This window comes from Chenopodium album, chromosome 4, assembly GCF_948465745.1.
Source record: "Chenopodium album chromosome 4, dcCheAlbu1.1, whole genome shotgun sequence".
NCBI classification, from domain to species: domain Eukaryota; kingdom Viridiplantae; phylum Streptophyta; class Magnoliopsida; order Caryophyllales; family Amaranthaceae; genus Chenopodium; species Chenopodium album.
In genome coordinates, this window is record NC_137837.1 from 7,000,541 (window position 1) to 7,024,125 (window position 23,585).

The 23,585-nt window shown below is 33.3% G+C and overlaps 2 protein-coding genes and 1 pseudogene across 8 annotated transcripts; all 3 read right to left on the reverse strand.

The window, feature by feature from the left end:
- Window positions 1-872: 872 nt before the first annotated feature.
- LOC145627552 (uncharacterized) lies at window positions 873-3,872 on the reverse strand (annotated as a pseudogene).
- Window positions 3,873-4,603: 731 nt separating this feature from the next.
- Window positions 4,604-12,619, reverse strand: LOC145628771 (uncharacterized). 4 transcript variants are annotated; one of them, XM_081681169.1, is made up of 11 exons: window positions 12,433-12,619; window positions 9,714-9,877; window positions 8,558-9,236; window positions 8,368-8,452; window positions 7,428-7,515; window positions 6,532-6,716; window positions 5,919-6,051; window positions 5,612-5,748; window positions 5,439-5,513; window positions 5,162-5,364; window positions 4,604-4,871 (listed from the first exon to the last, which is right to left on the reverse strand). In XM_081681169.1, exons 2-11 carry the CDS (start codon window positions 9,856-9,858, stop codon window positions 4,736-4,738), a joined length of 1,866 nt encoding a protein of 621 aa, XP_081537295.1. In that variant the 5' UTR covers window positions 9,859-9,877; window positions 12,433-12,619; the 3' UTR covers window positions 4,604-4,735. The 4 variants fall into 4 exon arrangements, with proteins under 4 accessions (XP_081537295.1, XP_081537297.1, XP_081537294.1 ...); XM_081681171.1 differs by lacking the exon at window positions 12,433-12,619 and adding an exon at window positions 12,299-12,432 and having other exon boundaries at window positions 5,245-5,364; XM_081681168.1 differs by lacking the exon at window positions 12,433-12,619 and adding an exon at window positions 12,299-12,432.
- Window positions 12,620-18,190: 5,571 nt separating this feature from the next.
- LOC145626519 (uncharacterized) lies at window positions 18,191-22,681 on the reverse strand. 4 transcript variants are annotated; one of them, XM_081678962.1, is made up of 10 exons: window positions 21,453-22,681; window positions 21,194-21,367; window positions 20,370-20,411; window positions 20,170-20,250; window positions 19,905-20,015; window positions 19,310-19,414; window positions 19,051-19,176; window positions 18,858-18,950; window positions 18,593-18,691; window positions 18,191-18,486 (listed from the first exon to the last, which is right to left on the reverse strand). In XM_081678962.1, exons 1-7 carry the CDS (start codon window positions 22,551-22,553, stop codon window positions 19,141-19,143), a joined length of 1,650 nt encoding a protein of 549 aa, XP_081535088.1. In that variant the 5' UTR covers window positions 22,554-22,681; the 3' UTR covers window positions 18,191-18,486; window positions 18,593-18,691; window positions 18,858-18,950; window positions 19,051-19,140. The 4 variants fall into 4 exon arrangements, with proteins under 4 accessions (XP_081535088.1, XP_081535089.1, XP_081535086.1 ...); XM_081678963.1 differs by having other exon boundaries at window positions 18,858-18,971; XM_081678960.1 differs by having other exon boundaries at window positions 19,051-19,222.
- Between the last annotated feature and the right edge of the window lie 904 nt (window positions 22,682-23,585).

A 23,585-nucleotide genomic window follows, 5' to 3' on the forward strand; every position in this document is an offset into this window, starting at 1 on the left:
TGTTAAAGAGTCAAAAGTTTATGTTTAGACAAAATTTCCTTTTGTAACGAAAGTATGCTACATTTTCTATCTAGTACTCTGTATTAGTCTTTCCCATATCTTCCCCTTCGTCCCTTCCTGTAGTCTTTTTCCCCATTTGTTCTTCTATAAAAAAAACAAAGGAAAACATTTTCACACAATCACATTTTTCATTGAAAATTGCTTTTGAAAATGATTTTCCATATAGTATGTTTCTTTCAAAATAAATGGAGCTTAAGATCATTTTTTGTCCGATGTTCCAATCCCAGCAATAACAATCTTACAACTTTTGTTCCTTGGATTTGCTATCATAACAAAAACCAATGTTTCTTATGCTTAGAATACAAATGTTTTTAATTGGAGTTATTATACAAAAAAACAAATATGTTAATTATGTTTATTCATACCTACAAGTTCAAATGATGAGTTTAATTTTTACTCTATTTGTTTTTGAAATAAATGAGTTGAAAAGAAACACACTCCTTCGTAATGTTTAATAGCTGTGGTATGGAATTCGTAATATCACAAGGGTTTTGAGTCTTATGACCTTAACCATACAACAGAGTAAATCTTTCTCTCGTGTTAAGCATCTACGAAGAACAATTACTTATACTCCTTCCATTAGTAGTTAGTTAAATGTTGTGTTGTTGATCAAAAATAAACTAGTACAACGAATGAAGGCAGCAGTGATTCTGAATTTCTAATAAGCATTATTTACAAGTTTAGATGAGTAGTCGGATTATGGATCATTTGGCAATCAAGCCTCTCTTTGACAAACAATTGCAAGTCATTGAACAAAGGAATGTAGTACTTCGTACTTAGTAATCTTGGTACAGAATATTTATAAATATAAATATGCAAATGCCTCTTTCATAAATCCATAAGAAAAACATAATAAACGGTCTAAAAGGAGAGGGCATAATAATAAACAGTTGCCAATAACTGCATGTCTGCATGTATATAATTCTCTATGAAGCAGCTGCAAATAACTTCAACCTTATACAGTTATACCTGAATAACACCTAGATTTAGACATGTAGCCAGTGCTATAAGATACTAATATTTCTATTAGAGCGACTTAGGCAACTCCGTAATATATAATGACTATAAACAGAGGCAAAAACACGTAATTGTTCAGATCTTGAAATAGTTTTTAAGTAGAGCCCTGTCTGAATCACTTACAGTATGATCAGTGAGTAAGCTAATAAATATTGAAGCGATGTGAGCATCAGCTGCAAACCCTTTGCTTCTCATAGCGGTGACAAGTTCCAAAGCCTTGCTGATATCCTTGCCTCTCAAAAACCCCCTGATAATTAGATTGTATGTACATTCATCTGGAGGACATCCATACTCCTCCATTCTCCCTACCAATTCAATGCCGTCGTTCAGAAAACCTTTTGCACAAAGTCCTTTGACAACTATATTATAAGTATAGATAGTTGGCAGTAAGTGCTTCTCTGTGAGAGATGAGAAAGTATCCAAAGCTTCTTGAAGTTTCCCTGCTTCACACAAGCCATTGATTAGGATATTGTAAGTGACAATATCGGGAACCACTCCCTTAGTCTTCATTTTTCTCAACAGTTCCATTGCTTTGTCAATATGTGTGTTTTTACACAGGCCATCAAGCAATGAATTCAAAGTCACTACATCAGGTTTTAGTATGTGAGTTTCCATTTCGGTAAAAAGCTCGTACGCAGTGGTTAGTCTATTGTTCTTGCAAAAGGCATCTATAAGAGTGTTGTATGTGTAAATATTTGGAGTTATCCCATTAAGATGTATCTCTTGGAAATGGCTAAGAGCTTTGTCAAGATTTTTACACTTGCAATATCCGTTGATCAAGGTGTTGAAAGTAATTATACTAGATTTGCAGCCATTTTTTGTCATCAACGCCACTAGATTTCTGCCTCATCCATCTGCCCACGTAAACAATATCCGTCCAATAAAGCGTTGTAAGAAATAATATTGGGAACCAGACCTTGACTTATCATGGATTCGAATATGGCCCGTGCTTCATCAACCATTCCTCCTTTACTATAGCCATTAATTAAAATGTTGAAAGTAATAACATCAGGTTTGCAACCATCTTTTACCATCAAATCCATGAGCTTTTCTGCCTCATCCATCTCACCACGTAAACAATATCCGTCTAACAAAGTATTGTAAGTGATGATATTGGGAACCAAACCTCTCTTAGTCATGTATTCAAAAATGTCCCGTGCTTCACCAACCTTGCCATCTTTACAATACATATCAATAAATATGTTGTAGGTCTGTATGTCAGGAGTTATGTTATTCCTTAACATCTCAGTCATCATTTCTTGAGCCTCTTTCTGTTGTCCCAAAGTGCACATACCTTGAATTAAGGTATTAAAGGTGACAACATTAGGGGAAATTCCCTTGACTTTCATCTCCTTGAAAAGGCTTTGTCCAACTGATGAGTATAAATAAAGCCGTTGATGATAGTAGTAAAGGTGACAATATCAGGTTGATAACCAAGTTTGATAAAATTGGCAAGAATAGAAAACCCAAAATTAACAAATTCCAAACGACAGTAGCAATTAGCGAGGATGGTAAGGGAGTAAATATTTGGACGAAGACCTAAGAAATGGAGCTGCCTAGAAAGAGAAATGACAGTGGAGAAAGGGGGGTGGGGTTTAATCTTACAAATGGATGTAAACAGTTGATTGAAATCGATAATATCAGGAAGAGGGCGAATCAATTTCATATGATCGAAAAGAAAAAGGGGAATATCAGCATTAGTAAACCCTAATTTAGATTGTTGTCTCACAAATTTGAGAAACAATTTAGGGTCATCCAAATGAAGATGAACAGAATGAGAAGCGTAATATCGGGAAGAAAATAGAAAAGATGGAAAGTAAAAAAGGGGGGAATTACAATTAAAATTGAAAATGAAAAGAGGAGAGGGATGAAGAAGCTTACTTGAAGAAGATCCGCCATTAAAATGGAAAAGAGAAGAAATTTGAAGAGAATTTCTGATAAAAATACCAGATTTGCTCCTCATAATGCCAAATCAACAGCCAAGGAGGAAGATCACTGCTACGCTGCTGCTGCTACTGCCTACTGTGTTTGAACTTTGAAGAGCGTACTCTGAGGATGGCAAGGTTGCCATAAAAAATGTGGGACTTTTTTTTATATTTTGGGACTTTTTTTTTTCTTTTTCTTTAAGTAATCTTTTACCTTGATTTATTTCATCACTCAGAAAAAAAGGTGAATGAAAAAAACATATGCGTATAGTTGTAGACCACTAGACCTTGTAGTTGTCATTGTTTGTACTCGTATAATCACTCTAAAACCATATACGGAGAATTATACATATCATACTTCCTACCGTTCATAGCTTGAAAGAAAATAAATAAAACAAACTTTAAGGTGAAAGAACAAAAATAAAAATGATCTCTTATTGCTTTTCTTTTAATACAACTTTCTTAATTTTTCAAATTTTCAATAAAATATTGTTAAAAAAAAAAAAATCAATAATATCCATGTACAATACGTAAGCACCTTTTCTTCAACCAACGATATCCTTTCTTAAAAGAACTCTTAACCTTACCTTCCATATCATATATCTTATATTTAGCCATTCTTCTTTTCCTCTTTTGTTCAGGATTATTATACCAGGCCTTAACCGAAAACATAAAAGAGCTTGATGACTTTGTATTTAAGGATGATTTACGTTTCGATCTACGAACAAGGCCTTTTCGAGGGGCTGTCCCTCGAGATCTAGCTACGTACATTTGATCCACAGCTGTATATTGATCAATGCCATTAAACTCGACTCTCCGGTCGCCTTCATATCCATAGGAATGGCTATAAGGCGACCGGAAGTCGTGCATTATTGCCACCTCTCCTCCCTTGTTCCCCGTTTCTCTCCTTTTTTTTCCCTTTTAAATTCTTTCGTTTGATGTGAGGAGGGGAGAAGAAAAATGATTTAGCTAGGATTAATATTAAGAGGATTAATGACGATATGTTTTGTTCATTTGTTGTGAAAGATTAATATGATATGGATTTACTTATATTTAGAAGTTACCTTAATATCAGGGACAGATTGCTTTGGAAATGTTAGCCTATATCATTACATAATTTTATTTCATCTGATAATTTACAGGAATAGCTTTATTACCTCCTGTAAATGATGATGTACTAGTAATTTTTTGATTCTGCAGCTGTTACAACCATATGACAATGGAGACTATTTCAATTGTAAACTAATTATAAATTTGTAATACGTCGGATAAACATGAATGAGTTTATACCATAATACTATATGCACGGACATGTACAGTTGCTTCACTGCTTGTACCATGACTACAAGTCCAGATCGAGTCCCTGGGTTAGCTACTCACCCCCCGGACCAGTCCCTAGCTCCTGTCGCCTTCTCTTTCCCTATACTATAGTATGCCTGGGGTAGCATCCCTCCAATCATACGAAAAGAAAAAAAAAAAAAAAAAAAAAAAAAAAAAAAAAAAAAAAAAAAAAAAAAGAGAGAGAAAAGTATACTGTGTTTGTATACTGTGTTTGTATTAACAAAAATTAAAAAGAACATTTTACTTGAATCAGAGCCCAATTAAACTCAAGAGTTATATATACAATATGTTGACAGTGTAGCATAGTATATATACAAAGTGCAAGTCGGCACCTTCTTGAAGTCAGCATCTGACCAAATTCTTGAAAGCTAGATGTATATACAATTCATTACTCAGGGAATAGGAGACATGTAGAACTGTGGTGTTATAAGTCTAGGACGATTTGGGATGCCTGGCTTCAATTTCAGAATTCTTCTCAAAACTAAGATCTTTCTTCCTCGACATCTTTGTGTCACCAAGGTGTGAAGCCTGCAACCAAAGATAGAAGAAAATAAAACAGCACAACAAAAACCATATGTTATCACGAATTGCAAAATCACGAGTGATAAACCATTGCTCTCTCTCAGAGGCGTGTCTATGAGTGTGAAAGCAATTGTGTGCATATATATAAAAAGAAAAATTTGCAGCCATTAGATTAAGAGTAATTGAGAAACACAAACTATATAGGTGACTGAGGGCCATAGTGAACAGAAGAAAAAAGTTATATGAGAATCAAAGAACTTCAGGATATGGGGAATCACAGAAAATATTATCTTCACCTTGTAGCCTGACTTTGATCCATAATTGGCATTCCAGTCAGAGCTTTAAAAAGAGATTCATTCGATTTAGTCGATGCACTTACAATATGGGATTTCCACTCTATTTTGACATTTTTGTCTTCGACGTCAACAGGTTGAGAGTGGCTGCGGATATGGTGGAATAGATGGACGAGAACAACCGCATCAAGAGCAGCATACTCCAGCTGCAGAATGTCCATAAAAGAAGTGGTGACAAGGTGTGACAAAAGAAAAATGATCAAACAGAAATGTTACTAACTTGTTGCTGACTCAAAGGCCTTAGTTCCCAGTTGCTGTTCCTTCTCGTTTTGTTTAGACCAGTTCCCAGTATTTTCTACAGCGAACATTAGCGGTATTTTTTTTATCAGTGTAAGCCATAAACAACTCAACAGGGTAAAAAGGAAAAGGCACCAGAAGATCATAATGAATTACCTTCACAAGGCCAGACAACCCACCACAAGGCTCATTAAACACTTTCTGGATGTCCAGAAGCATTTCATAACGCTTGAAGCAGTCCAACTTTTGGTAAGAATGAGCCAACTGATGCATATCACATTGAAAATTATAGCCTAGATATAGCACAAATGGGAGCAATGTCATTAAATGCCATAATCTGGTAATCACAACATAAAATTGACATAGACAGAACAGGTAGTCGTTCTGGTGCTACATAAACACTTCAACAAAAGGTAGAAAATGAAGAAGAAAACAAGGAAACCAATTACGATGATATACATACCAAGCTTCAGAATTCTTGGAGATTGCAGAATACGAATCAAGCAATTGTTCAAAACTTCAGGAGCATCATCGTATAGCTTAATTAAATCAAAAATGAAAGCAACCTTTTCGGAAGCAATTTGCATGATAGAAACCTGTCAACCAAGGGAACGATGAACAGGCAACATCAGGAAAGATAAAAGAAAGGGTCCAGCTTCATAAAACAAAGCTTCAAGTCCAGTAAAACAGGAATATTCAGCAAACTAATGAAAGAGGCTAAAATACAGTCTCCAAGCCCATAAACATATGAGCTCAAAACCACTAAATCAATAAGCTCCAAGCTCCAATGGACACCAAGAAAAGTCTCAAATCAGCCATCAATTAAACCCAGGATCATTTTAAGATGCATTAGTTTCGTCAATACAGTACAAGCTTACAGCTGCTACAGCAATATGTGAATAATTTCATCATCAGATAAGCTCTTAGCACCTTTATTTTTACTAGAAATTGCAGCCTTTGGCTTCAACATTTCACAAAACCTTCTTTTTTTACAATTTGATAGCAAAGTGCACCTTAAAGGAAATGAAGCACTATGAACATAGTGAAACCATATGAGAAGTTTGTAATGACTGTACCTTGTTGCCTTTGCTACCTTTCACATAGTTAGGCTTCCATTCACAATCCACACCAACAACTTTACACCCTTCAATATAAGAAGTCGCTTTTTGCAGACTATCAGCCTCATCAACCCAAATAATGTCATCTATGAACAATTCGTGCAAATGCAGATAATGACTCTGAAGAGGATGGACCTCAGGTTCTGCAACCACCAAAAAAAATATAGGATAACATTCATGTCTTTCTGGGCCGACAGCCCTACATATGGACCTATCTTAATTTTGCGTGCTTTGTTTGATGAACAAGAAAATTAATTACATTATCAACAGCAAGTGTCACCATCTTATCTTGCACAACAGATCATCAAATATATTTTCAGCTACAAGCAAACATGTGAAATTTTAAGGAAAAAGGTTCTAATATACATTAAATATGGAACCTTGATGCTTCAGATATTAGGACAAACAATTAGTTAATATCAATAGCAGAATACACCAAGACCAACACAAAAGGATGAAACCAGGTATTCAACTGATAAAAGTATAAGACACTAATCATTAATACAATACAGTCAAAGACCACCAGTCACAATATAGTCAAAGGTCTAAAGCCTAAACGGCCCAAAGGTCAAGATAATTATCCAGATTTTGAACCAAGACCCAAATATGCTGGGTAAAAGAAATCAGTTTATCTTTTTTCAGATAAATTTGTTCTGCTATTATTTTTGTGGATAGCTCTGGCCCCCTGATAATTCAAAATAAGTGAAATTTGTTAATAAGATTTTTTAAAAAAATAAATTTATTATTCCCTCCCCTGATTGCTGATCTTCAAGAAATTTGATAATCAGCTATAACTGTGTGACGTGTGTCTGGCAAGGAAAAATGAAGGTCAAGCAAAAGGACCAAAATTTTACCTTTAGCTTTCACGAATCCTTCCAGTGAGTAACGTTCACATAATTCATCAACCTTCTCAGAGTAGCCAGCCTCCATCGCCAAATAAACCTTTTTGATGTATAAGAAAGGTGTTAGGTCCTAGTTAGTAGAAAAGTATGCATTCAAGCAGTTAGTGAAACACCAGCATTCCTTAGTAAGCATAATAGGTGGCAAGAGTATCTATTCAGTAGTCATAGTCTCATAGAGAGATTTGTTTTCTAGTATTGTCAGTTTTTCTTAGAGATTGCAGCAAAAAGTTATATTGGAATAAAGAAAGAGAACATAACAAGTAAGCCAGAGCAATCTAGAATCAAGTAGCCATTAGCCAATAAGCAACTCAATATATATAAAATATAAACAAATCCTCAAATTACTGGATGGATAAAAGATAAATTATTCATCCAGTTTAAAGCCTCGTGCAAAGGGAGCAGCTTACATCACACTAGTGGATGAACGGATTAAACGAGAAATTAACAATTTTGGACTCATTGGTTGGGTAATGAAAACATATGAATCCAAGGCTGCCAAACCCCTTGATAAGCCATTACTACCTCCGTTTCGCATGGATGTACTGTTTTGACCTTTTTACTTTCCAACACACCACTTTGACCATTAATTCAAGTACAGTAATTAATTAAAAATATTATACTATATTATGAAAATATAAATTGAGCATTCCAAAAATATTTAATAGCACAAGACATGAAAACAGATCATCTATTGTGAAATAGAGGTAGAATTAAGCAAGTTAAGTGCTTAATCAGAAATAGACCAGCTATTTAAGTGGTTTTGAAAAATTCAAACTAAGTGCTCTGAAAGAAGCTGTTGTTAGAATCTACATGTGTTGTTAAAAGCTGTTGGAATCACAGGAATGTATTTATTAGGTTTGGGCTCAAACTAATTTCCAAAAAACCCGCTCACCAGATATTCAAGAAGCTGTCTATCATTCTTTGTCCTCTCTTCTGCAACATCCCAGCATCCTTTTTCAGCTAAAGTCTTCAATGAGCTACAATTCAATAATATTATTTTCATTCATGATTCAAATTATTTTTTTTTTTTTTAAAAAAAAAAGGTGTTAGCTTATGAGAAACAATTATGCAGGAAAATTCACCTTTCTTTACATTTATGGTAAACATCTGGAAATTCCTCTTGTAAATTGTTCCTCTTTATAATCCCATATGCAGGTTTTAGCATATTCATCTTAACGTATTCCTGAACAAGAATACATAACATTGACTTACCCACATATGATGCCCACTTCTCTGCTGCTCTAAAGTCTTTGTTCTCCAATATTTTAATTAGGAGAGATTCTCCTGAGTGACGAATATCAAATTGTTCCAACAAAGAGACAGCAGTCATATACGACTGAGATTCTATGTGTTGATGAATATAATTCTCCATGAAAGCTTCAGCTTTGTCATAAGTACAGTTCTTTGCAGCCGAATTGTGTATAGCTTTTTCAACATTCACCAACTTCAAATCAACAGCTTCAATTAGCTTTAGAAGTATTCTTTCATCATGGATGACAACGCCTTGGACAACATCGAGAAATAACTGTGCAGCAAGATCTTGTGCTTCTAGCAAGTCAGCGGGATTGGTATTGGATTTCAGGAATTTACGAAGAGCAGATACAATCAAGTGACTGAAGCCATCAGCATATGATTCGAATACTGGAAGCACATATAGGCAACGGACAATAAAGACAGCTGGTCCAGGGTGAGGGGCGTTTATGAGGGCTAAATTGACTTGTTGTTGCAGAGCACGGAATTTTTTGGTTGCTTTAGACTTCCCTATAACACCAAAATATAAAAGTATGTAAGTCACCTCTTCCTCTGTTTGCCTTCTTTGGCAAAGGAGGCTATTTAAAAAATTAAATACAGTAGGACATGACTGCTCTACTTGCAATGCCTAGTTGCTTAACCTCATTAACATCAATTTTTATCAGCCAAGCCTGAATCAGTGTTCCTTTAATGATAAACACAACTGTCGACTAATAAAATTTGTAAACAAGCAAGAGAACTGCATGACTAATGACTATGCACTATACTGTAAGCTACCATGAGGGGGGGGGGGGGGGGGGGGGATATTAATTACATCCAGAATTTCAGATGCCCATAACATTAAGTACTCGAAACAACTCAGTAAGACAGGAAAAGGCAAGAGTCCACAAGACAATGGTTAATTCACAAAAAAAAACATTTAAAGAACATGAGAAATAATCATGATTAACAACCACTTAATAATATTGTACAGCAGAGAAGTACTACCGTAGATATATGATTCTTTTAATAAAAAAAGAAATACAACGGGTGAAACGCATGACAAATCAGAAAATGCATGCAGGCTCAGAGCCCCCGATTGCTCATCTTGCTTCACATCATCATGCTCCACAACTCTTTCTTCAAAGCCCATGATACAATGACTGAAGACCCTACACAGCACAAAGAGTTTCCAATTCGAATGAACATGATTAAAATTAGAATTATAAGTTTACACAAGACATAAGGTAGCCATCTTTGATTTAAACTATGAGATCTAGCACAAAATTTTCATGAAACTGGCCAGACATCACATGGCACATCAGAAGAAAATATTAGACCAAGATATAAATTTCAAAACTTTGAGTCACTTAGCATCAAGGCAAGAGGACCAGGGTCTCTTATCAAGATAAAAAAAATAAAAAAATAAAAAATAAATAAATAAAAATAAATAAATAAATAAATTAGAGAACAGAGCCACCACCAGACTGCCAGAAGTCAATATAGTATATCTACCAAAGGTTCAAGATTCAAAAGAATAGAAATGGTAAGGAATATACCAGCAAAGGAAAGCAAAACATCTCTAATTTTATTCACGTAATTGAACAAGGAGTCTCACAAATTGATGCTGCTTTCTTGTGGATCCTAAAATTAACTCTCTTTTTTTTCTTTCATAATATGACAAAATAGTTGCATCTTCTATTTAGCTATCCCTTTAAAATTTGATACTGAACAATCTGATTTGCTCAGTAACCACTTACAGGATTAAACAACATATCTGACTTTGATCCTACAACAATAATGTCATTTTCCAAGTATGCCAACCGTAGACAGTCTTGGTCACTTTAATCAGAGATACCACATTCTACATTAGACAGTCTTGCATGGTGCACCGAGGAGAATAGGAACTCATTTTGACATCAGAGAAATTCAGATAAAAAGCAGGAGCTGAAAGCACTATCAAAGTTTCATGACCACAACAGCAAATACAAAAGAATGATTAAAGACCAAGATAAGAACTCCGGAAAGATGAGGCATACTTGAAGCTTGTGTGAGAGTGATTTGACAACATTTAACTCTAAATTTGGAAAATGATACTGTTTGTATAGGAATGTGAGTGCAAAAATCTGTCACCATGTTATCCTATTGGAGAAAATACTTGGGCAATAGAAAATCAGAAATCCAATACTTTGCGATGTGAAGTCAGGAATTTGCTAGAGTGATAGGTATTCAAGTACCTACTAGTCAAGATGAATTCAATTTCAAATTTAACTAGCCAGCATAACTAGATCAGGCATCCCAAAATGGAGAGACCCTTACTTTATCACTAATTCATCTGATGCTTGAACCAGAACATCAAAAGAGCAGACAAAGAAACAAACATGTGTAGTCACTCCTTTGTTTTATTCCAGAAGATTTTTGGCACAGGAAAGATACTTAATCAGCTTGTCAAAGACAATGCTAACGTTTCATTGATGGACTGTGTTTCAGAAAAATATGTTCTATCTAGACTTCCTTCGTTAAGGAAAATTTGTAACAATTCCTGTAGATGAAAGATAATTTGCATTGAGAGGTAGGCCAAAGCTACAAGCACAATGATCTCTATAAGACTATAACCTAAACAGCTACCATTAATCTATACCGAGCCTCTAATAAATTAGCAAAGAAATCGTGTTAGAGTTCTCCTTAAGAGTGAAACCTTGTTAAGAAAAAGCACATACACAAACGCTCCTGAAAACAACATAATAACTATTTACATTCATAGTCCTTCACAACTATTTTTTTTTATAAGGCGTCCGGATTGAAATATCATTATCATCTATCACATAAACTACATAGGTTATCAAAGGTAACAAATTTAAAACCTACTCTGAAAATTGGTGTTTATTGTACACAATATTAAAAACTCATGTCCAACCAATTCACTCTTTGTTCAAGAAACTAGTCATCCAGCCATCGGCTATAAATAGTCAATAGACGCTGGTGCAACCATTTAACAGAAGACAAAGCAAAACATCACCTTAAATCACTTGTACAAGATAGAAAATTATATTTTCAACCAGAATTTAGCCTTCAAGACTCTCTTATATACTAAAAATTGGCTCTGAATCAAAAGATAGATTACAACTTTGAAACCCAAAAGTCCAAAACTATCATTAAAAGAGCTTGCATGAAAAGATCCACTTCTAATAATGAACAAAAAGGCCGCAATAAGTCAACACCTAAAAAAAAAAATGAAATTGCATGAAAATCACACCAATTTGGTAGCTCTCTATACTATAAAAGTTAAATCAATCATCTTTTTCATCTTATGCTACATTCAAAGATTCAATTTTTATTTATTTAATAAAATCATGATGCTATTACAATTTCTGAGACCCACAAATTAATACAAGTATTAAATAACAGCCAAATTTCATAGAAATATCAAAATACAAGAACAGATAGGACAATTTGCAAATTATACAATGTGGGTATGATAAAAAGAGAATCAAAGAGTAGTACTTCAACCAAATAATTGCAGAAAAAGCAAGAAACACAAAGTGGGTATGAAAGCAATCATCAAAATAGCATAAGATTGTGAATAACCAAACCTGAAAATTTGCTGAAACAGAGAAAAGATAGTGTCTTTTCTTTTCTTCAGTAATTTAGAAATAGAGAAAAGAAGTACCAAAAAAATGGGATTTTTGGTTTGATAATATAGTAGAAGGGCCTTTTGCCAACTAACCTTAATTTTCTGTACCTCCTTTTTGATGGGATTTGATGGGGACTTTGGGTGGTTTTTGGATAAGAAAAACCCTAAAAAATCATTAAAGAATAGGAGTACAACATTGAAATTTGTCCGAAATGCGGCGGTGTTGTAGACCCACCGGGGAACGGGATCTTTCCATCTTAGGCAATTTTGATTTTTTTTTTTCTTTGGTATATAGAGAGCGACGAGAAATAGTGATCAATAATTCATGTTAACGAACATAAAATTTGATTATTCGAGATAATATTATGACTAATATTTCATCTTTGGCACAAAGTAAAAAATTGGCTATCATTAAAAATGAATTAGTTATTTGGCTGAATTCAAGTGGTCAAGTCGTTAGATGCACGTAATTTGAGTGGTTTTATAATTACAAATTGTTATTTAAATATATATTTTGAGAACACAAATTGGTTTAGTGTTATGACTTATGAGGCACAATTTTTTTTAGGAGTTTTGTTGGAGTGGGTCATTGACTCATTGCATCCACTTGCATGTACATGTATTTACTAGCTTTACTACCCACGGTAACAATTTAGGCTCCTTGTAAATTAGCACACTTTACTTTTTGCCAATGAATGAACCAAATTTTACTTACATTTGTTACCTAAGTGCATTATCTAACGTATTAACTACTAAGCCGTCAAATGACAATCAAAAAAGATGTAATATATGGCGTGTAACACAAATCCCTTCCGTTGTTTCTATAAGATTGTTTCATATACTACCTCCGTTATATATTACTTGCAACGATTAGAAATTTTTCCTTTCTATTTTATGTCAAATTGTTGCAAATAATATGTAACGGAGGTAGTGCTAAAAACGAATGTCTTTAAGAAATTGCTCCATATCTTTAATTTAAAATTTTCCTCCCATGCAACCTCATTTGATGTCTCTTTCTATCTTGCTATCAACAATTATGTCCACTTATGTACACTTACTTCTTATAGTTTTAAGAAATAGAGGGAGTAACTAAAGGTTTGTTCACTTCAACCTAATTTCATTTCGGTTCGACTTCAATCAGTTTAGTTCAGCTCTTAATTTCCTTCTCTTATAAAATATTCATTTCGGCTCAGTTCATTTCCAATTAATTCAATTCAGTTCAGTTCAGTTCAGCTCCAATCAGTTTAGTTCAATTGAGCTCAGTTCAGTAAATGTGAACAGACCCTATAACTAGTAAGTAATAACATAATAGGATTGCTAAAATAATGCACACAAAGCCCAAAAGATGCCAACACTACATAATGACTAGAAATGGTAGGTGATACGAAAATATAAGTTAAGATTTGGAGGCTCAAATTGCATGGTGCATGATGTGTAATGCATATAGAAAAGTTGACACTTGGGGTATATAAGGTCCCATTAGATTTCATCATGCAATTTATACCATCATATTTTTTTGTCATTTGTTACCAATAACATTTCTTACAAAAGTTCTAGTACAAAATTGACATGAACACATGATGTATGTGTCTACTTTTGTTTTTTGTTTCCTTTTGCGTGCTTGTCTATGTCCCAAACCCAATTAAATTATTGGTTTATTGAGTAAAAAAAGCAGTGTTTTTTCTTTGTTCAAACTAGTTGGATCGGCGCGTGCTACGCACGCGTCAACCAACTTTAAATGCAAATATGAATCAACTTAAGATTAAAAGAATGACTAATCACCTGAAAAAAATATTTTAGACAACATTAAGATATAATTATATTATATATAGACAAATTAGAGTTATAAGTTAAATCACAATATTACACTTTCTCTGTTTTTTATAATCACAACATTTCTTTCTTTCTTTTTTTTTTTTTTTTTTTTTTTGACAACGATCCATATATATATATATATATATATATATATATATATATATATATATATATATATATATATATATATATATATATATATATATATATATATATATATATATATATATATATATATATATATATATATACAACGATCCAAATAGGGAATTAATCCCCAGGGTTCCTGTAAAAACAACAACATATACAATGAAAAAACGGAAAAGACTCTCTTAATCTTTTTAAGATGTTAAATCATGTTTTCAAAAAAAAAAAAAAGAAAGATGTAAAATCACAACATTTACAAAACATAATTTTGCACACACTGCACTCTTTTGACCGTCTTTTGTAATTTATACATTAAAAATATAACAGTAAAATTGTGTGGGATCTTGTTAGATTTTCCCGAAATATATTTATATAATATCAAATTTTTTAATTTTTTTTATTATAACACAACTAAAAATATGTAAATCATAAGATGTATATACACACATGCAAGTGATCATGAATATTATGATTATTTATTTAACTTTTTTTATAAGCTCAATTTTACAGATTAGAGTGTGTCGACCCTTCTACTGCACCCTTTTTTTTTAAGAATAATTAGTTAGAACAGAAAGATAGTTTAAACTAAACGTTATTAAAACTAAGAATAATAATAAAAAACTTTTAGTAAATGAAATTAACCCTTAAAATTTGAAATGAACTCCATATAAACAAAAATAAACTCAACTAATGAAGATAAACCTAAACGAAATGAAAAATAAATAAAATAAACAATTAAAACCCTAAATAACGAAGATAAAAAAAAATAAATAAATAAACAAAATCCACCACAATAAAAGCAATTTTTTTGTGTGTGTTTAGAGAGCCACACAAGGGCGGGGTGAGAAATGATCCCAGGATCACTTGAGACCAAAAAGGAAGCTCTAACCACTTGAGCTATATCTCACTCTCTAACAAAAAAAGGGCCGGGGAAAATTTGAGCACTTCTTTGTTCCTATTTTGTTGCTCCTTTGCAAAAATACGGGCCAAATTAAACATTAAATTCTTTGACGATAAAATACTCTAAATCTATATATGAGATAATATATTTTGGATTTGTCTCATTGTATATTTTATCAATATCTATTGTATTTTTATAATTTTTACACGCCAAATGGAGATAAGACCGTGAAGCCCCAAAAAGTTAAAGGAAAAATTGTTAAAAATAATATAACCTTTGGCACATTCTTTTTTAATAACACAACTTTTTGATTATTTTGTAATAATACAACCTTAAGGGAAAGTTCATATTAAACAAGACAAAATCGAATTTTCGGTTGGAAAAAATGGAGCAAAATATTAGATTATTAGTGAATGAGAATGTATAACATGCACTAATTTCTACTCCGTACCATATCTTTTAATATTTCATACTCTTTCCGTGTTTTAATAAGTACGTATTACATTTTTTTGGCCAGCACAAAATTTTAGGCACTTTTATTAACTCAAATAAAATAAGAGGTAAGTGGGATAATTAGAGTATTAAAAAATTTGTATAAGAAAGATAATAGGTTTAATAGTTTATTGAAAAGTAACGAATGTGAGGGGAAAAAAAAGAATAAAAAAAAAGAAGAAGTATTGAGTTTAAGGGAGGACCATGATAAGAGAGATATATATATTATTAAAGTGTAAACTTTTTACCAAAATAATTTAATACTTATTAAAACACGTCCGCATTTGATAAGTGTAAACTTATTAAAATATGGAAAGTGTAATGAGTAATATGTAATTTATACTTATTAATAATTAAATATATTATTGGTCAACATTTTACATCGATATATATGTGTACCAAGTTATCAAAAAATTACAATCGAAATACGTAAATAGAAAGATTTTTGTAAAACGGATGAAGTAATATATAGTGTATATTAAGGTGTCCTATAGTCTATACGGTTATACCTATAATGTCTATATACTCCCTCCGTATTTAATTACTTGCTCCATTTCTCTTGGGCACGTATGACGATGCTAATCTTTGATCAATTATATGTTTAATTATCAGTAAGTATAAATTCTAACAATTAAAATTAATCATCTATTCATTGAGACAATTCCAACAAGTACCCACAAGACTATATTTTTTCTTATGTATAAATCACAAATATTAGTCAAAGTAGGACAAATGAATAATGTAAAAAATAGAAATGGAGCAAGTATTTAAAAATGGAGGGAGTATATAAAATAACTATCCATGTAATATAAAGGAGAATACTTCCAAAAAAAAAAATGTAGTTTATCACTTCATATTAGTAGGACATGTTTGGTAGATAAACTCTAACCTACAAAAAGTCACCAACGTAAGCCAAAAAAAAAAAAAAAAAAAAAAAAAAAAAAGTAAGAAGCAGCAAACTCAGTAGGACATAAATGGAATTGTGCAATATCTTTGTACTGTACAACTACCCTTTAACAGCAAACCATCAATATAAAAACAAACTTTGCCAACACCACAACCCATGAGAACGGTTGAACTGTAGAAAATTCTGTACAAATTTAAAAAAAAAAAAAGAAAAAAAAAGGGAAATAAAAATAAATAAATAAATAAAAAGGGATAAAAACAAACTTTGCCAACACCTCAACCCATGAAAACGGTTGAACTGTAGAAAATTCTATACAAATTCAAAAAAAAAAAAAGAAAACAAAAAAAAGGGAAATAAAAAAAATAAATAAATAAAAGGGACATGGATGGAATTTATAGGAAACAATATACTCTGCAACTGTTCTTTTGATGCAAATCATGTTTTCTCTTTTTAGAAGGTTATAGATAAGCATCAAGTCCAAAACAAGATGCACAGATTAATAGCTACTCCATAGTAATAAGTGAATTATACTTTGTTGTTTTCTTGGGACACTTATATCGACATAAGGTATCAATCTTTTTATTTTACCTCTTACATGAACTTGATCATGAACAATTTTATTGTGTATTTTCTCTTTAAAAGAGCGTCAATTAAATGGTTTCCCATAGATAATTTTCTCGTCCAATCCCTTGCCTATATGAATAGCTAGTATTGAGAATTTTTCCCATATATAACTATCCTTTTCGATCCCTTACCTATAGTAGCTAGAATTGAGAATTGAGATGGGAAATAATTGTTATGTTTAATCTTTGCTTAACTATATATTATTATGATCATATATATTCTTTTATACACGCAAATGAAGTTTGATTGATTCCTCTTAATTTTTACATCTATTAATCGTGGAAGTGAAAAAATTAACAATATTTTTGAAAAATATGATCCATCCGACGTAGAAAATTTAATAAGTTAATGAGCTAAAGTGTTATTAGTAGAGCAGTTGACATGATAATGGTAGCTGTTGATGTTCTATTTGGTCACCAGCAAGTGATTGACATTTTTAAATTGTCCATGTGCCTATCATGATCATGAATTACTTTGACGCAACTTCAAGGTAAATGCCATAATTATGAACAACTTGATTGAAATTTTAAGAAAGATACAAATAAACAAAGTACTTGTAGTAGCTAGACGTCGGTTAGAAGTGATAAGTAATCTTTTGATATCTTTATAAACTGGTTCAGACAATGATATGAGTTTAGAACCAAAAAATAATCAGAACGGTTAGTGCGGGTAAAACTTGATTCTTAATATACTTCGTATATACCATGGTTTGGTTATTGTAATATTGTTCAAGGTTGAATTATATTTCATTTATTTGATACACAAGAGGTTTGGTAAAAGCCATACACTCATCCCCCCCTCTAAACCCCATATCTTGAACCTTTAGCATTTTGAGATTTGTGTTAGAAACTGATTTTTCTTAAAACAAACATGTCCAAAAAAAGTAATATATTTGGACAAGAAGAAAAGGAAAAAAAAAAAGCTTTTACCTAATCCACTATATAAGTAGTAATTCTTTATGGTAATGAACAACAGCCAAATTAAGGGAAGTGGTCGATAGGACTCTCAAAAAATCTATAAAGGCCCAAATTGCTTAATTGCATAATTTATTAATTTGGCATACAAGATCAACACAAAGTTACTATCTAAGAGGAAAGCCCCATAAGTGGAAATGTACTAGTTCAGTATATCACAACTTTTACAGTTTTACTAGTATGGACATTCACTAATTCTGTAGTTCAGTGTATGTCCAAGAGCACTAGCATTTCAGTATATCAGCTCGATCGGCAATGCTGCAAATGAAGTTCAGTTACTGTATCACCTGTATGAATACATTTGTAAGACAAGCATGCAATACTGAGTTTCTAACAGAACACCACACTTCACAAGAAACAAAAGTACAGCAAAAAAGAGAGACGATTACTCACAGATTGATAGGGACATCTGATGATCAAAATGACATGCTCAATGAAGACACAGCTCATTTATCAATCAAATTTCTGGAGTTTTGGACTTTTGGCCTTCATCTGAGATTTTAATTGAACACACAAGGACAGAACCAAGAAAAAACCATTCTAGTAAAAATGACATCGCTTCATCATAACACGGACAACGGGGCAATCAACAAACAAGTTCTATTGGATTTTAATGTTATTAACAAGAACTAGAAATGAGACAGGAAAATAAACCTACCGGTTCATCACCTTCATGATACAGTCCACACAGATGAAATTTGATTGCTTTGTTCTTCAACAACACTTAGTGTTGAGCTTTGATTGATCAGATCTGCAAAACACCAATTAAGTACTAAAAAGTAATTTTTAGCAATGACAATGTTTATGAAGTAAGTTAAACAAGCTTCTAAACTACTCCCACGTATACTTACCCAACAGCTACAACTTCCATGTTTCCACTCCTACCTACGACATAGTCCAAGATTTGCACCAGTACCCAAGTTCTACGCGGTATGGTAAGTTCAACAGGATTGTATGCAAGCATTACGCCAATGACTCTGAACTGTCCATATGAACTACAGTCAATAACTTCCAATGAAAGACCTGAAGATGATAAGGAGATTGTTACGAAGAAGTAATATTATATTGATTGATCACATTGAAATCTACACTTAAGACAATAGTTTGTACCGCTTCAAAATATTCTGCTTCTTTCCCCATTTTAGCTTCAATATCCTTGGCCAATGATTTCTCTGAATCGGGAAGCATAGATAGGTCACCCTTATTCACCAAAGCCTACATAAAAAAACATCAAATTTACCAGTAGGAAACAAGCAGTAAAGGAAGGATAATTGACAAATTATCATGTTTTCAAGATAAAACTCATCAACTACAGCCATTTATATTTCCATTGGGGTCACTGGACACAAAATTTGGACTTGCATGAAGGGCACACGACAACGAAAATATCAAAACATCAAACCAGATATTTTTATTTCTATCTTTAAAGGGTCTTTTTGTAAGAACACATCTAACTCTATTTTATAAGATAATTAGACAATGCGAAAACTAATTCTGGACAGAGTATAAGTGTATAACTATTTTACTGCAGTTTCTTTAGCAAAACATGGAGAGTAGGAAGATCCCAGCATCTGTCAGTTTTTATTGATATGAACTTGATCCTTAGAACATCATTATAGCTATTATATTATCGTTGACTGAACATCACCTGCCAGCTTCATGTAAAGTGCTCTGACTTCTTAAAAATTTAAACAAGATTGCTTACCAACACAAAGCCTTCACCAGAATCATCAAATTTGATCTCTCTGAGCTTCAATAGCTTGTGCTGCTGAATGATGACTGATATACGTAAAATGGAGCAGAAAAGTCCAAATTTCTGTAATAAATTAAATTTATAAGTTTCACAAAAGCAAGAATATCATTACACTTTAACTTCACCATTGAATTATGCAAGTATAGGTATTTTCTTTTTTTTCTTTTTTTTTTTTTTTTTTTTTTGGGGGGAGGGGGGGTGGGAGGGGCAGGCGTACCTCTCTTGAGAAACCTTGGAGAAAAGTACATTCAAATTTAGGGAACTTATTTCTATGATGTCTAGCAAGTTGTGCTATCAACTGCATAATCAACAAGTAACAATCACCAATAAAAGCCAAAAGGACAAAGACAATGGAGCTATAGCACTGTGGCCACTGTCTATACAAAATTAGAACTATAGAGGTATCATTAAATATACCTCAATCTCCTCACTGGTGTAACCATCTAGCTGGCTCTGTTCCTGCCACAAAAGCCTACTGTAAGGGAACAAGTTTGCAAAAGCCACGAAAAATAATTTAGCACCACCTAAATTAACGTTATTCATATAATTACCCAACCTCATCAATCCGTAATGAAGATGTCATCCATCACTGACAGATTCAACAGTCAATTTACAGCATTTTTAGCACTTGTGTACAAAGTCAATTTACAGCATTTTTAGCACTTGTGTACAAAGTCAATTTACTGCATTTTTAGCACTTGTGTACAAAGTCTAGCAAGACTACTATGTTTCTAATTGTTGCCCAAATGCCTAAAGCAATATGATTATATACCATGCAAACACAATAATAAATCTATGCTATGCTCAAAAGTGCACTCTAGTTCATCAGCACAATCATCATTCAAAAAAGCAACTGTTTCTTCCACTGTTAAAACATATTGAGCTAGATCTGTCAAGAAGTTCGCACAATCCACTCATCTAGAAAAAGTAGTCACATTGTCTCAGGCTCTCAGCTACTCAATTTAAGTGCAGGTATATTAAGAAATCCAATCACAATCTATTTCTATTCTAGGATATGTGACATAATATATGTGACTATCAATACCAAAACGAGAAAGTATGATGTTCCATACCCTTAGGGTCCAAGTAATTCCAAGTCATACCAACATTTCAGATAATGATTGGCTAATTGGCTTAATGTCAGAAAATTGTACTTGCTACTTGCTAATTCTTACTTTTTCACCAAAATATAGGAAAAGTATCATGTTAAGAAAGTAAACTGGAAAATGCAAATATCCTACCATGATTATGCTACAAGACTGTTTATGGTAGCTCTTTTTCCCAAAATAGAGACCAATATTGTGAAGCATACAAGCAGCTTCAAGATACTCAAAATCCTTCTCATCAAGACACAATTCAACAGTTAAGTGATCTTCAAAAACCTTGTTGTACTTCCTCAGACCTTGAAATATATCCTACAAAGATTATCCAACAATACACTCATTAGCATAAACATTTTAATTGGCCTTACAGTTTAATCAGAGCTCCAACAAGTAATACCTTGGCGATAGCAGAAGACTGAACACCATTCTTCATCCTATCATTCCCATTAAACCTCAAAGCAAGTCTCATCACCGATTTCCATCTAACATTGGCATTTAAATCCAACCCCGGAAAAGCCTCAGACACCATCTCAGCCACTACACCCTCTCCCAACGCGTACCTGGAAACCTGCATCTCACTAATCCCAAGCAACTCCATAATTTCTTCCAAAAGAATTGCACCCGCCACAATGAACTCCGACCTCTTACCAAAGAACCCGTCTCTTCGATCCTTCTCCCTCTCACTAAACCCTCCCTCACACAATCTCTCCACAAGACCCCTCAATTCCTCCCTACTAAACCACCACCATTTCCTCCTCTTCCCTTCCCCCCAAACCCTAATCTCTTTATCCCCATCATCACATCCATAACCACACCAAATCGCCTTCTCAATTGCTCGAATCGTCCCAGATGATCCAATTGCAACCTCAAACCCTAAATTATTCACTTTCCCAACCAACCCAGATCCTTCAATCAACTCACGAACATAATCCCTAATTCCAACCAAATCATTCTCCCCGAATTTCTGGGTCAGCATTAAATGCCCTAATCTCAAAGAATCAGCATAAACAACCTCCCCATGTTCCCCAACCACAAATTCAGTAGACCCACCTCCAATATCTACAGTCAAAACCCTTTTATCATAAACAGACAAAAATTGAAGCACACCAACATAAATTAACCTAGCTTCTTCAACCCCAGATAAAACATTCACTTCAAAATCAAAACCCAGATTTTCTCTCACCTCTTTTAGGAAGATACTGCGGTTTCCAGCTTCTCTAATGGCGGAAGTTCCAACCACCCTAATTTGAGTCACATTGTTGGACCTTAAAACTTCTTGGAATTTCTTGAGGGATTCAACTGCTCGGAGTTGGGAATCCGGCGAGATTAACGACGACGACGATGATGAATTGCGGCCCAATGCGACGGCGTCGGAGAGAGTGTAGATGGTGGTGAACTTGGCAGTGGTGGGTTCGAAATGGATGATCAAGAGTTTGAAGGTGTTAGTGCCCATATCAATGGAGGCAAAAATGTTTTGGGATTTAAGTGGGATCGCCATTTTTGCGGGTTTTTCGGGATTTTGTGGGTTTTGATTGGTTTATAACGGGTTTGGATTTTTGAAAATTCGGTTTAACGGTTTTTGGAATTGTGGATTTTGAATTTTTGATCGAGTTGGGGCTTGGGTGATCATCAATTGAGAACGCAATTTGTTTTGTCAAGAAACGTACCGTTGCCGTGTCGTATGTGATAGGTCAAGTAGAAATATCACGTGTTACTGTGTTAGGCATAAGCAAAAGTGGGTGTTGTAAACTTTGTACTCCCTCCGTCCCTAAATTACATTCTTACTTCTAGCATTTATTCCTCATATAATAGAGAGAAGTAGGAATGTAATTTAAAGACGGAGGGAGTAGTACTCTAATACTTAAAGTCTGTACACATTTATTGAACTAAACTGATTGGAGCTAAATTAAACTGAATAGAGTTGAAATAAATATTTTATGATAGAAGGAATTTAGGAGCTGAACTAAACTAAACTGAACTAAAGTGAAATTAAGCTAAAGTGAATAGGCACTTACGCCCCGTTCTTTAGAGCTGCTCTGCTCTGTTGAGCCCTGCTCTGCTCAAAAGAGATCTGCTCTGCTCTATTTTGAAATAATAATTAATAATAACAACAATAATAATTATTCTCTTAAAAAAAAACAATAATAATTATTCAAAATAATAAATTATTATCATCAATACAATATTAATTATTATTATTGAATATTAATTATTATTGTTGTTAAAATTAATTATTATTTGAAAAATATTAAAATTAAATAATTATAATAATTAATTAAAAGTAGTAGCAGTAGTAGCAGCAGTGGTAGCAGTAGAGTAGTAGTAGCAGCAGTAATAGTAACAGCAGCAGTAGTAGAGCAACAGTAGCAGTAGTAATAGCAATAGTAGTAATGTTGAAATCTGCTCTGCTCTGCTGACCCCTGCTCTGCTCTGCTATCCTGAAATCTGCTCTGCTCTGCTCTGCTGACCCCTACTCTCCTCTGTTATCTTGAAATCTGCTCTGCTAAAATTTAATCTGCTCTGTTCTGCT

Bases quoted from the DNA above. Each gene is read 5' to 3' on its own strand.
- LOC145626519 (XM_081678960.1), bottom strand. From the start codon at position 22,553: ATGGCGATCCCACTTAAATCCCAAAACATTTTTGCCTCCATTGATATG. The intron at 20,251-20,369 runs GTATATTTAATG...TTGATTATGCAG, and splicing joins ACACCAGTGAGGAGATTGAG to TTGATAGCACAACTTGCTAG. The intron at 19,415-19,904 runs GTAAGCAATCTT...TTTTTTATGTAG, and splicing joins CTGGTGAAGGCTTTGTGTTG to GCTTTGGTGAATAAGGGTGA.
- LOC145628771 (XM_081681169.1), bottom strand. From the start codon at position 9,858: ATGGGCTTTGAAGAAAGAGTTGTGGAGCATGATGATGTGAAGCAAGAT. The intron at 8,453-8,557 runs GTGAATTTTCCT...ATTGAATTGTAG, and splicing joins TACCATAAATGTAAAGAAAG to CTCATTGAAGACTTTAGCTG. The intron at 6,052-6,531 runs GTACAGTCATTA...CTTGGTTGACAG, and splicing joins AAGGTAGCAAAGGCAACAAG to GTTTCTATCATGCAAATTGC.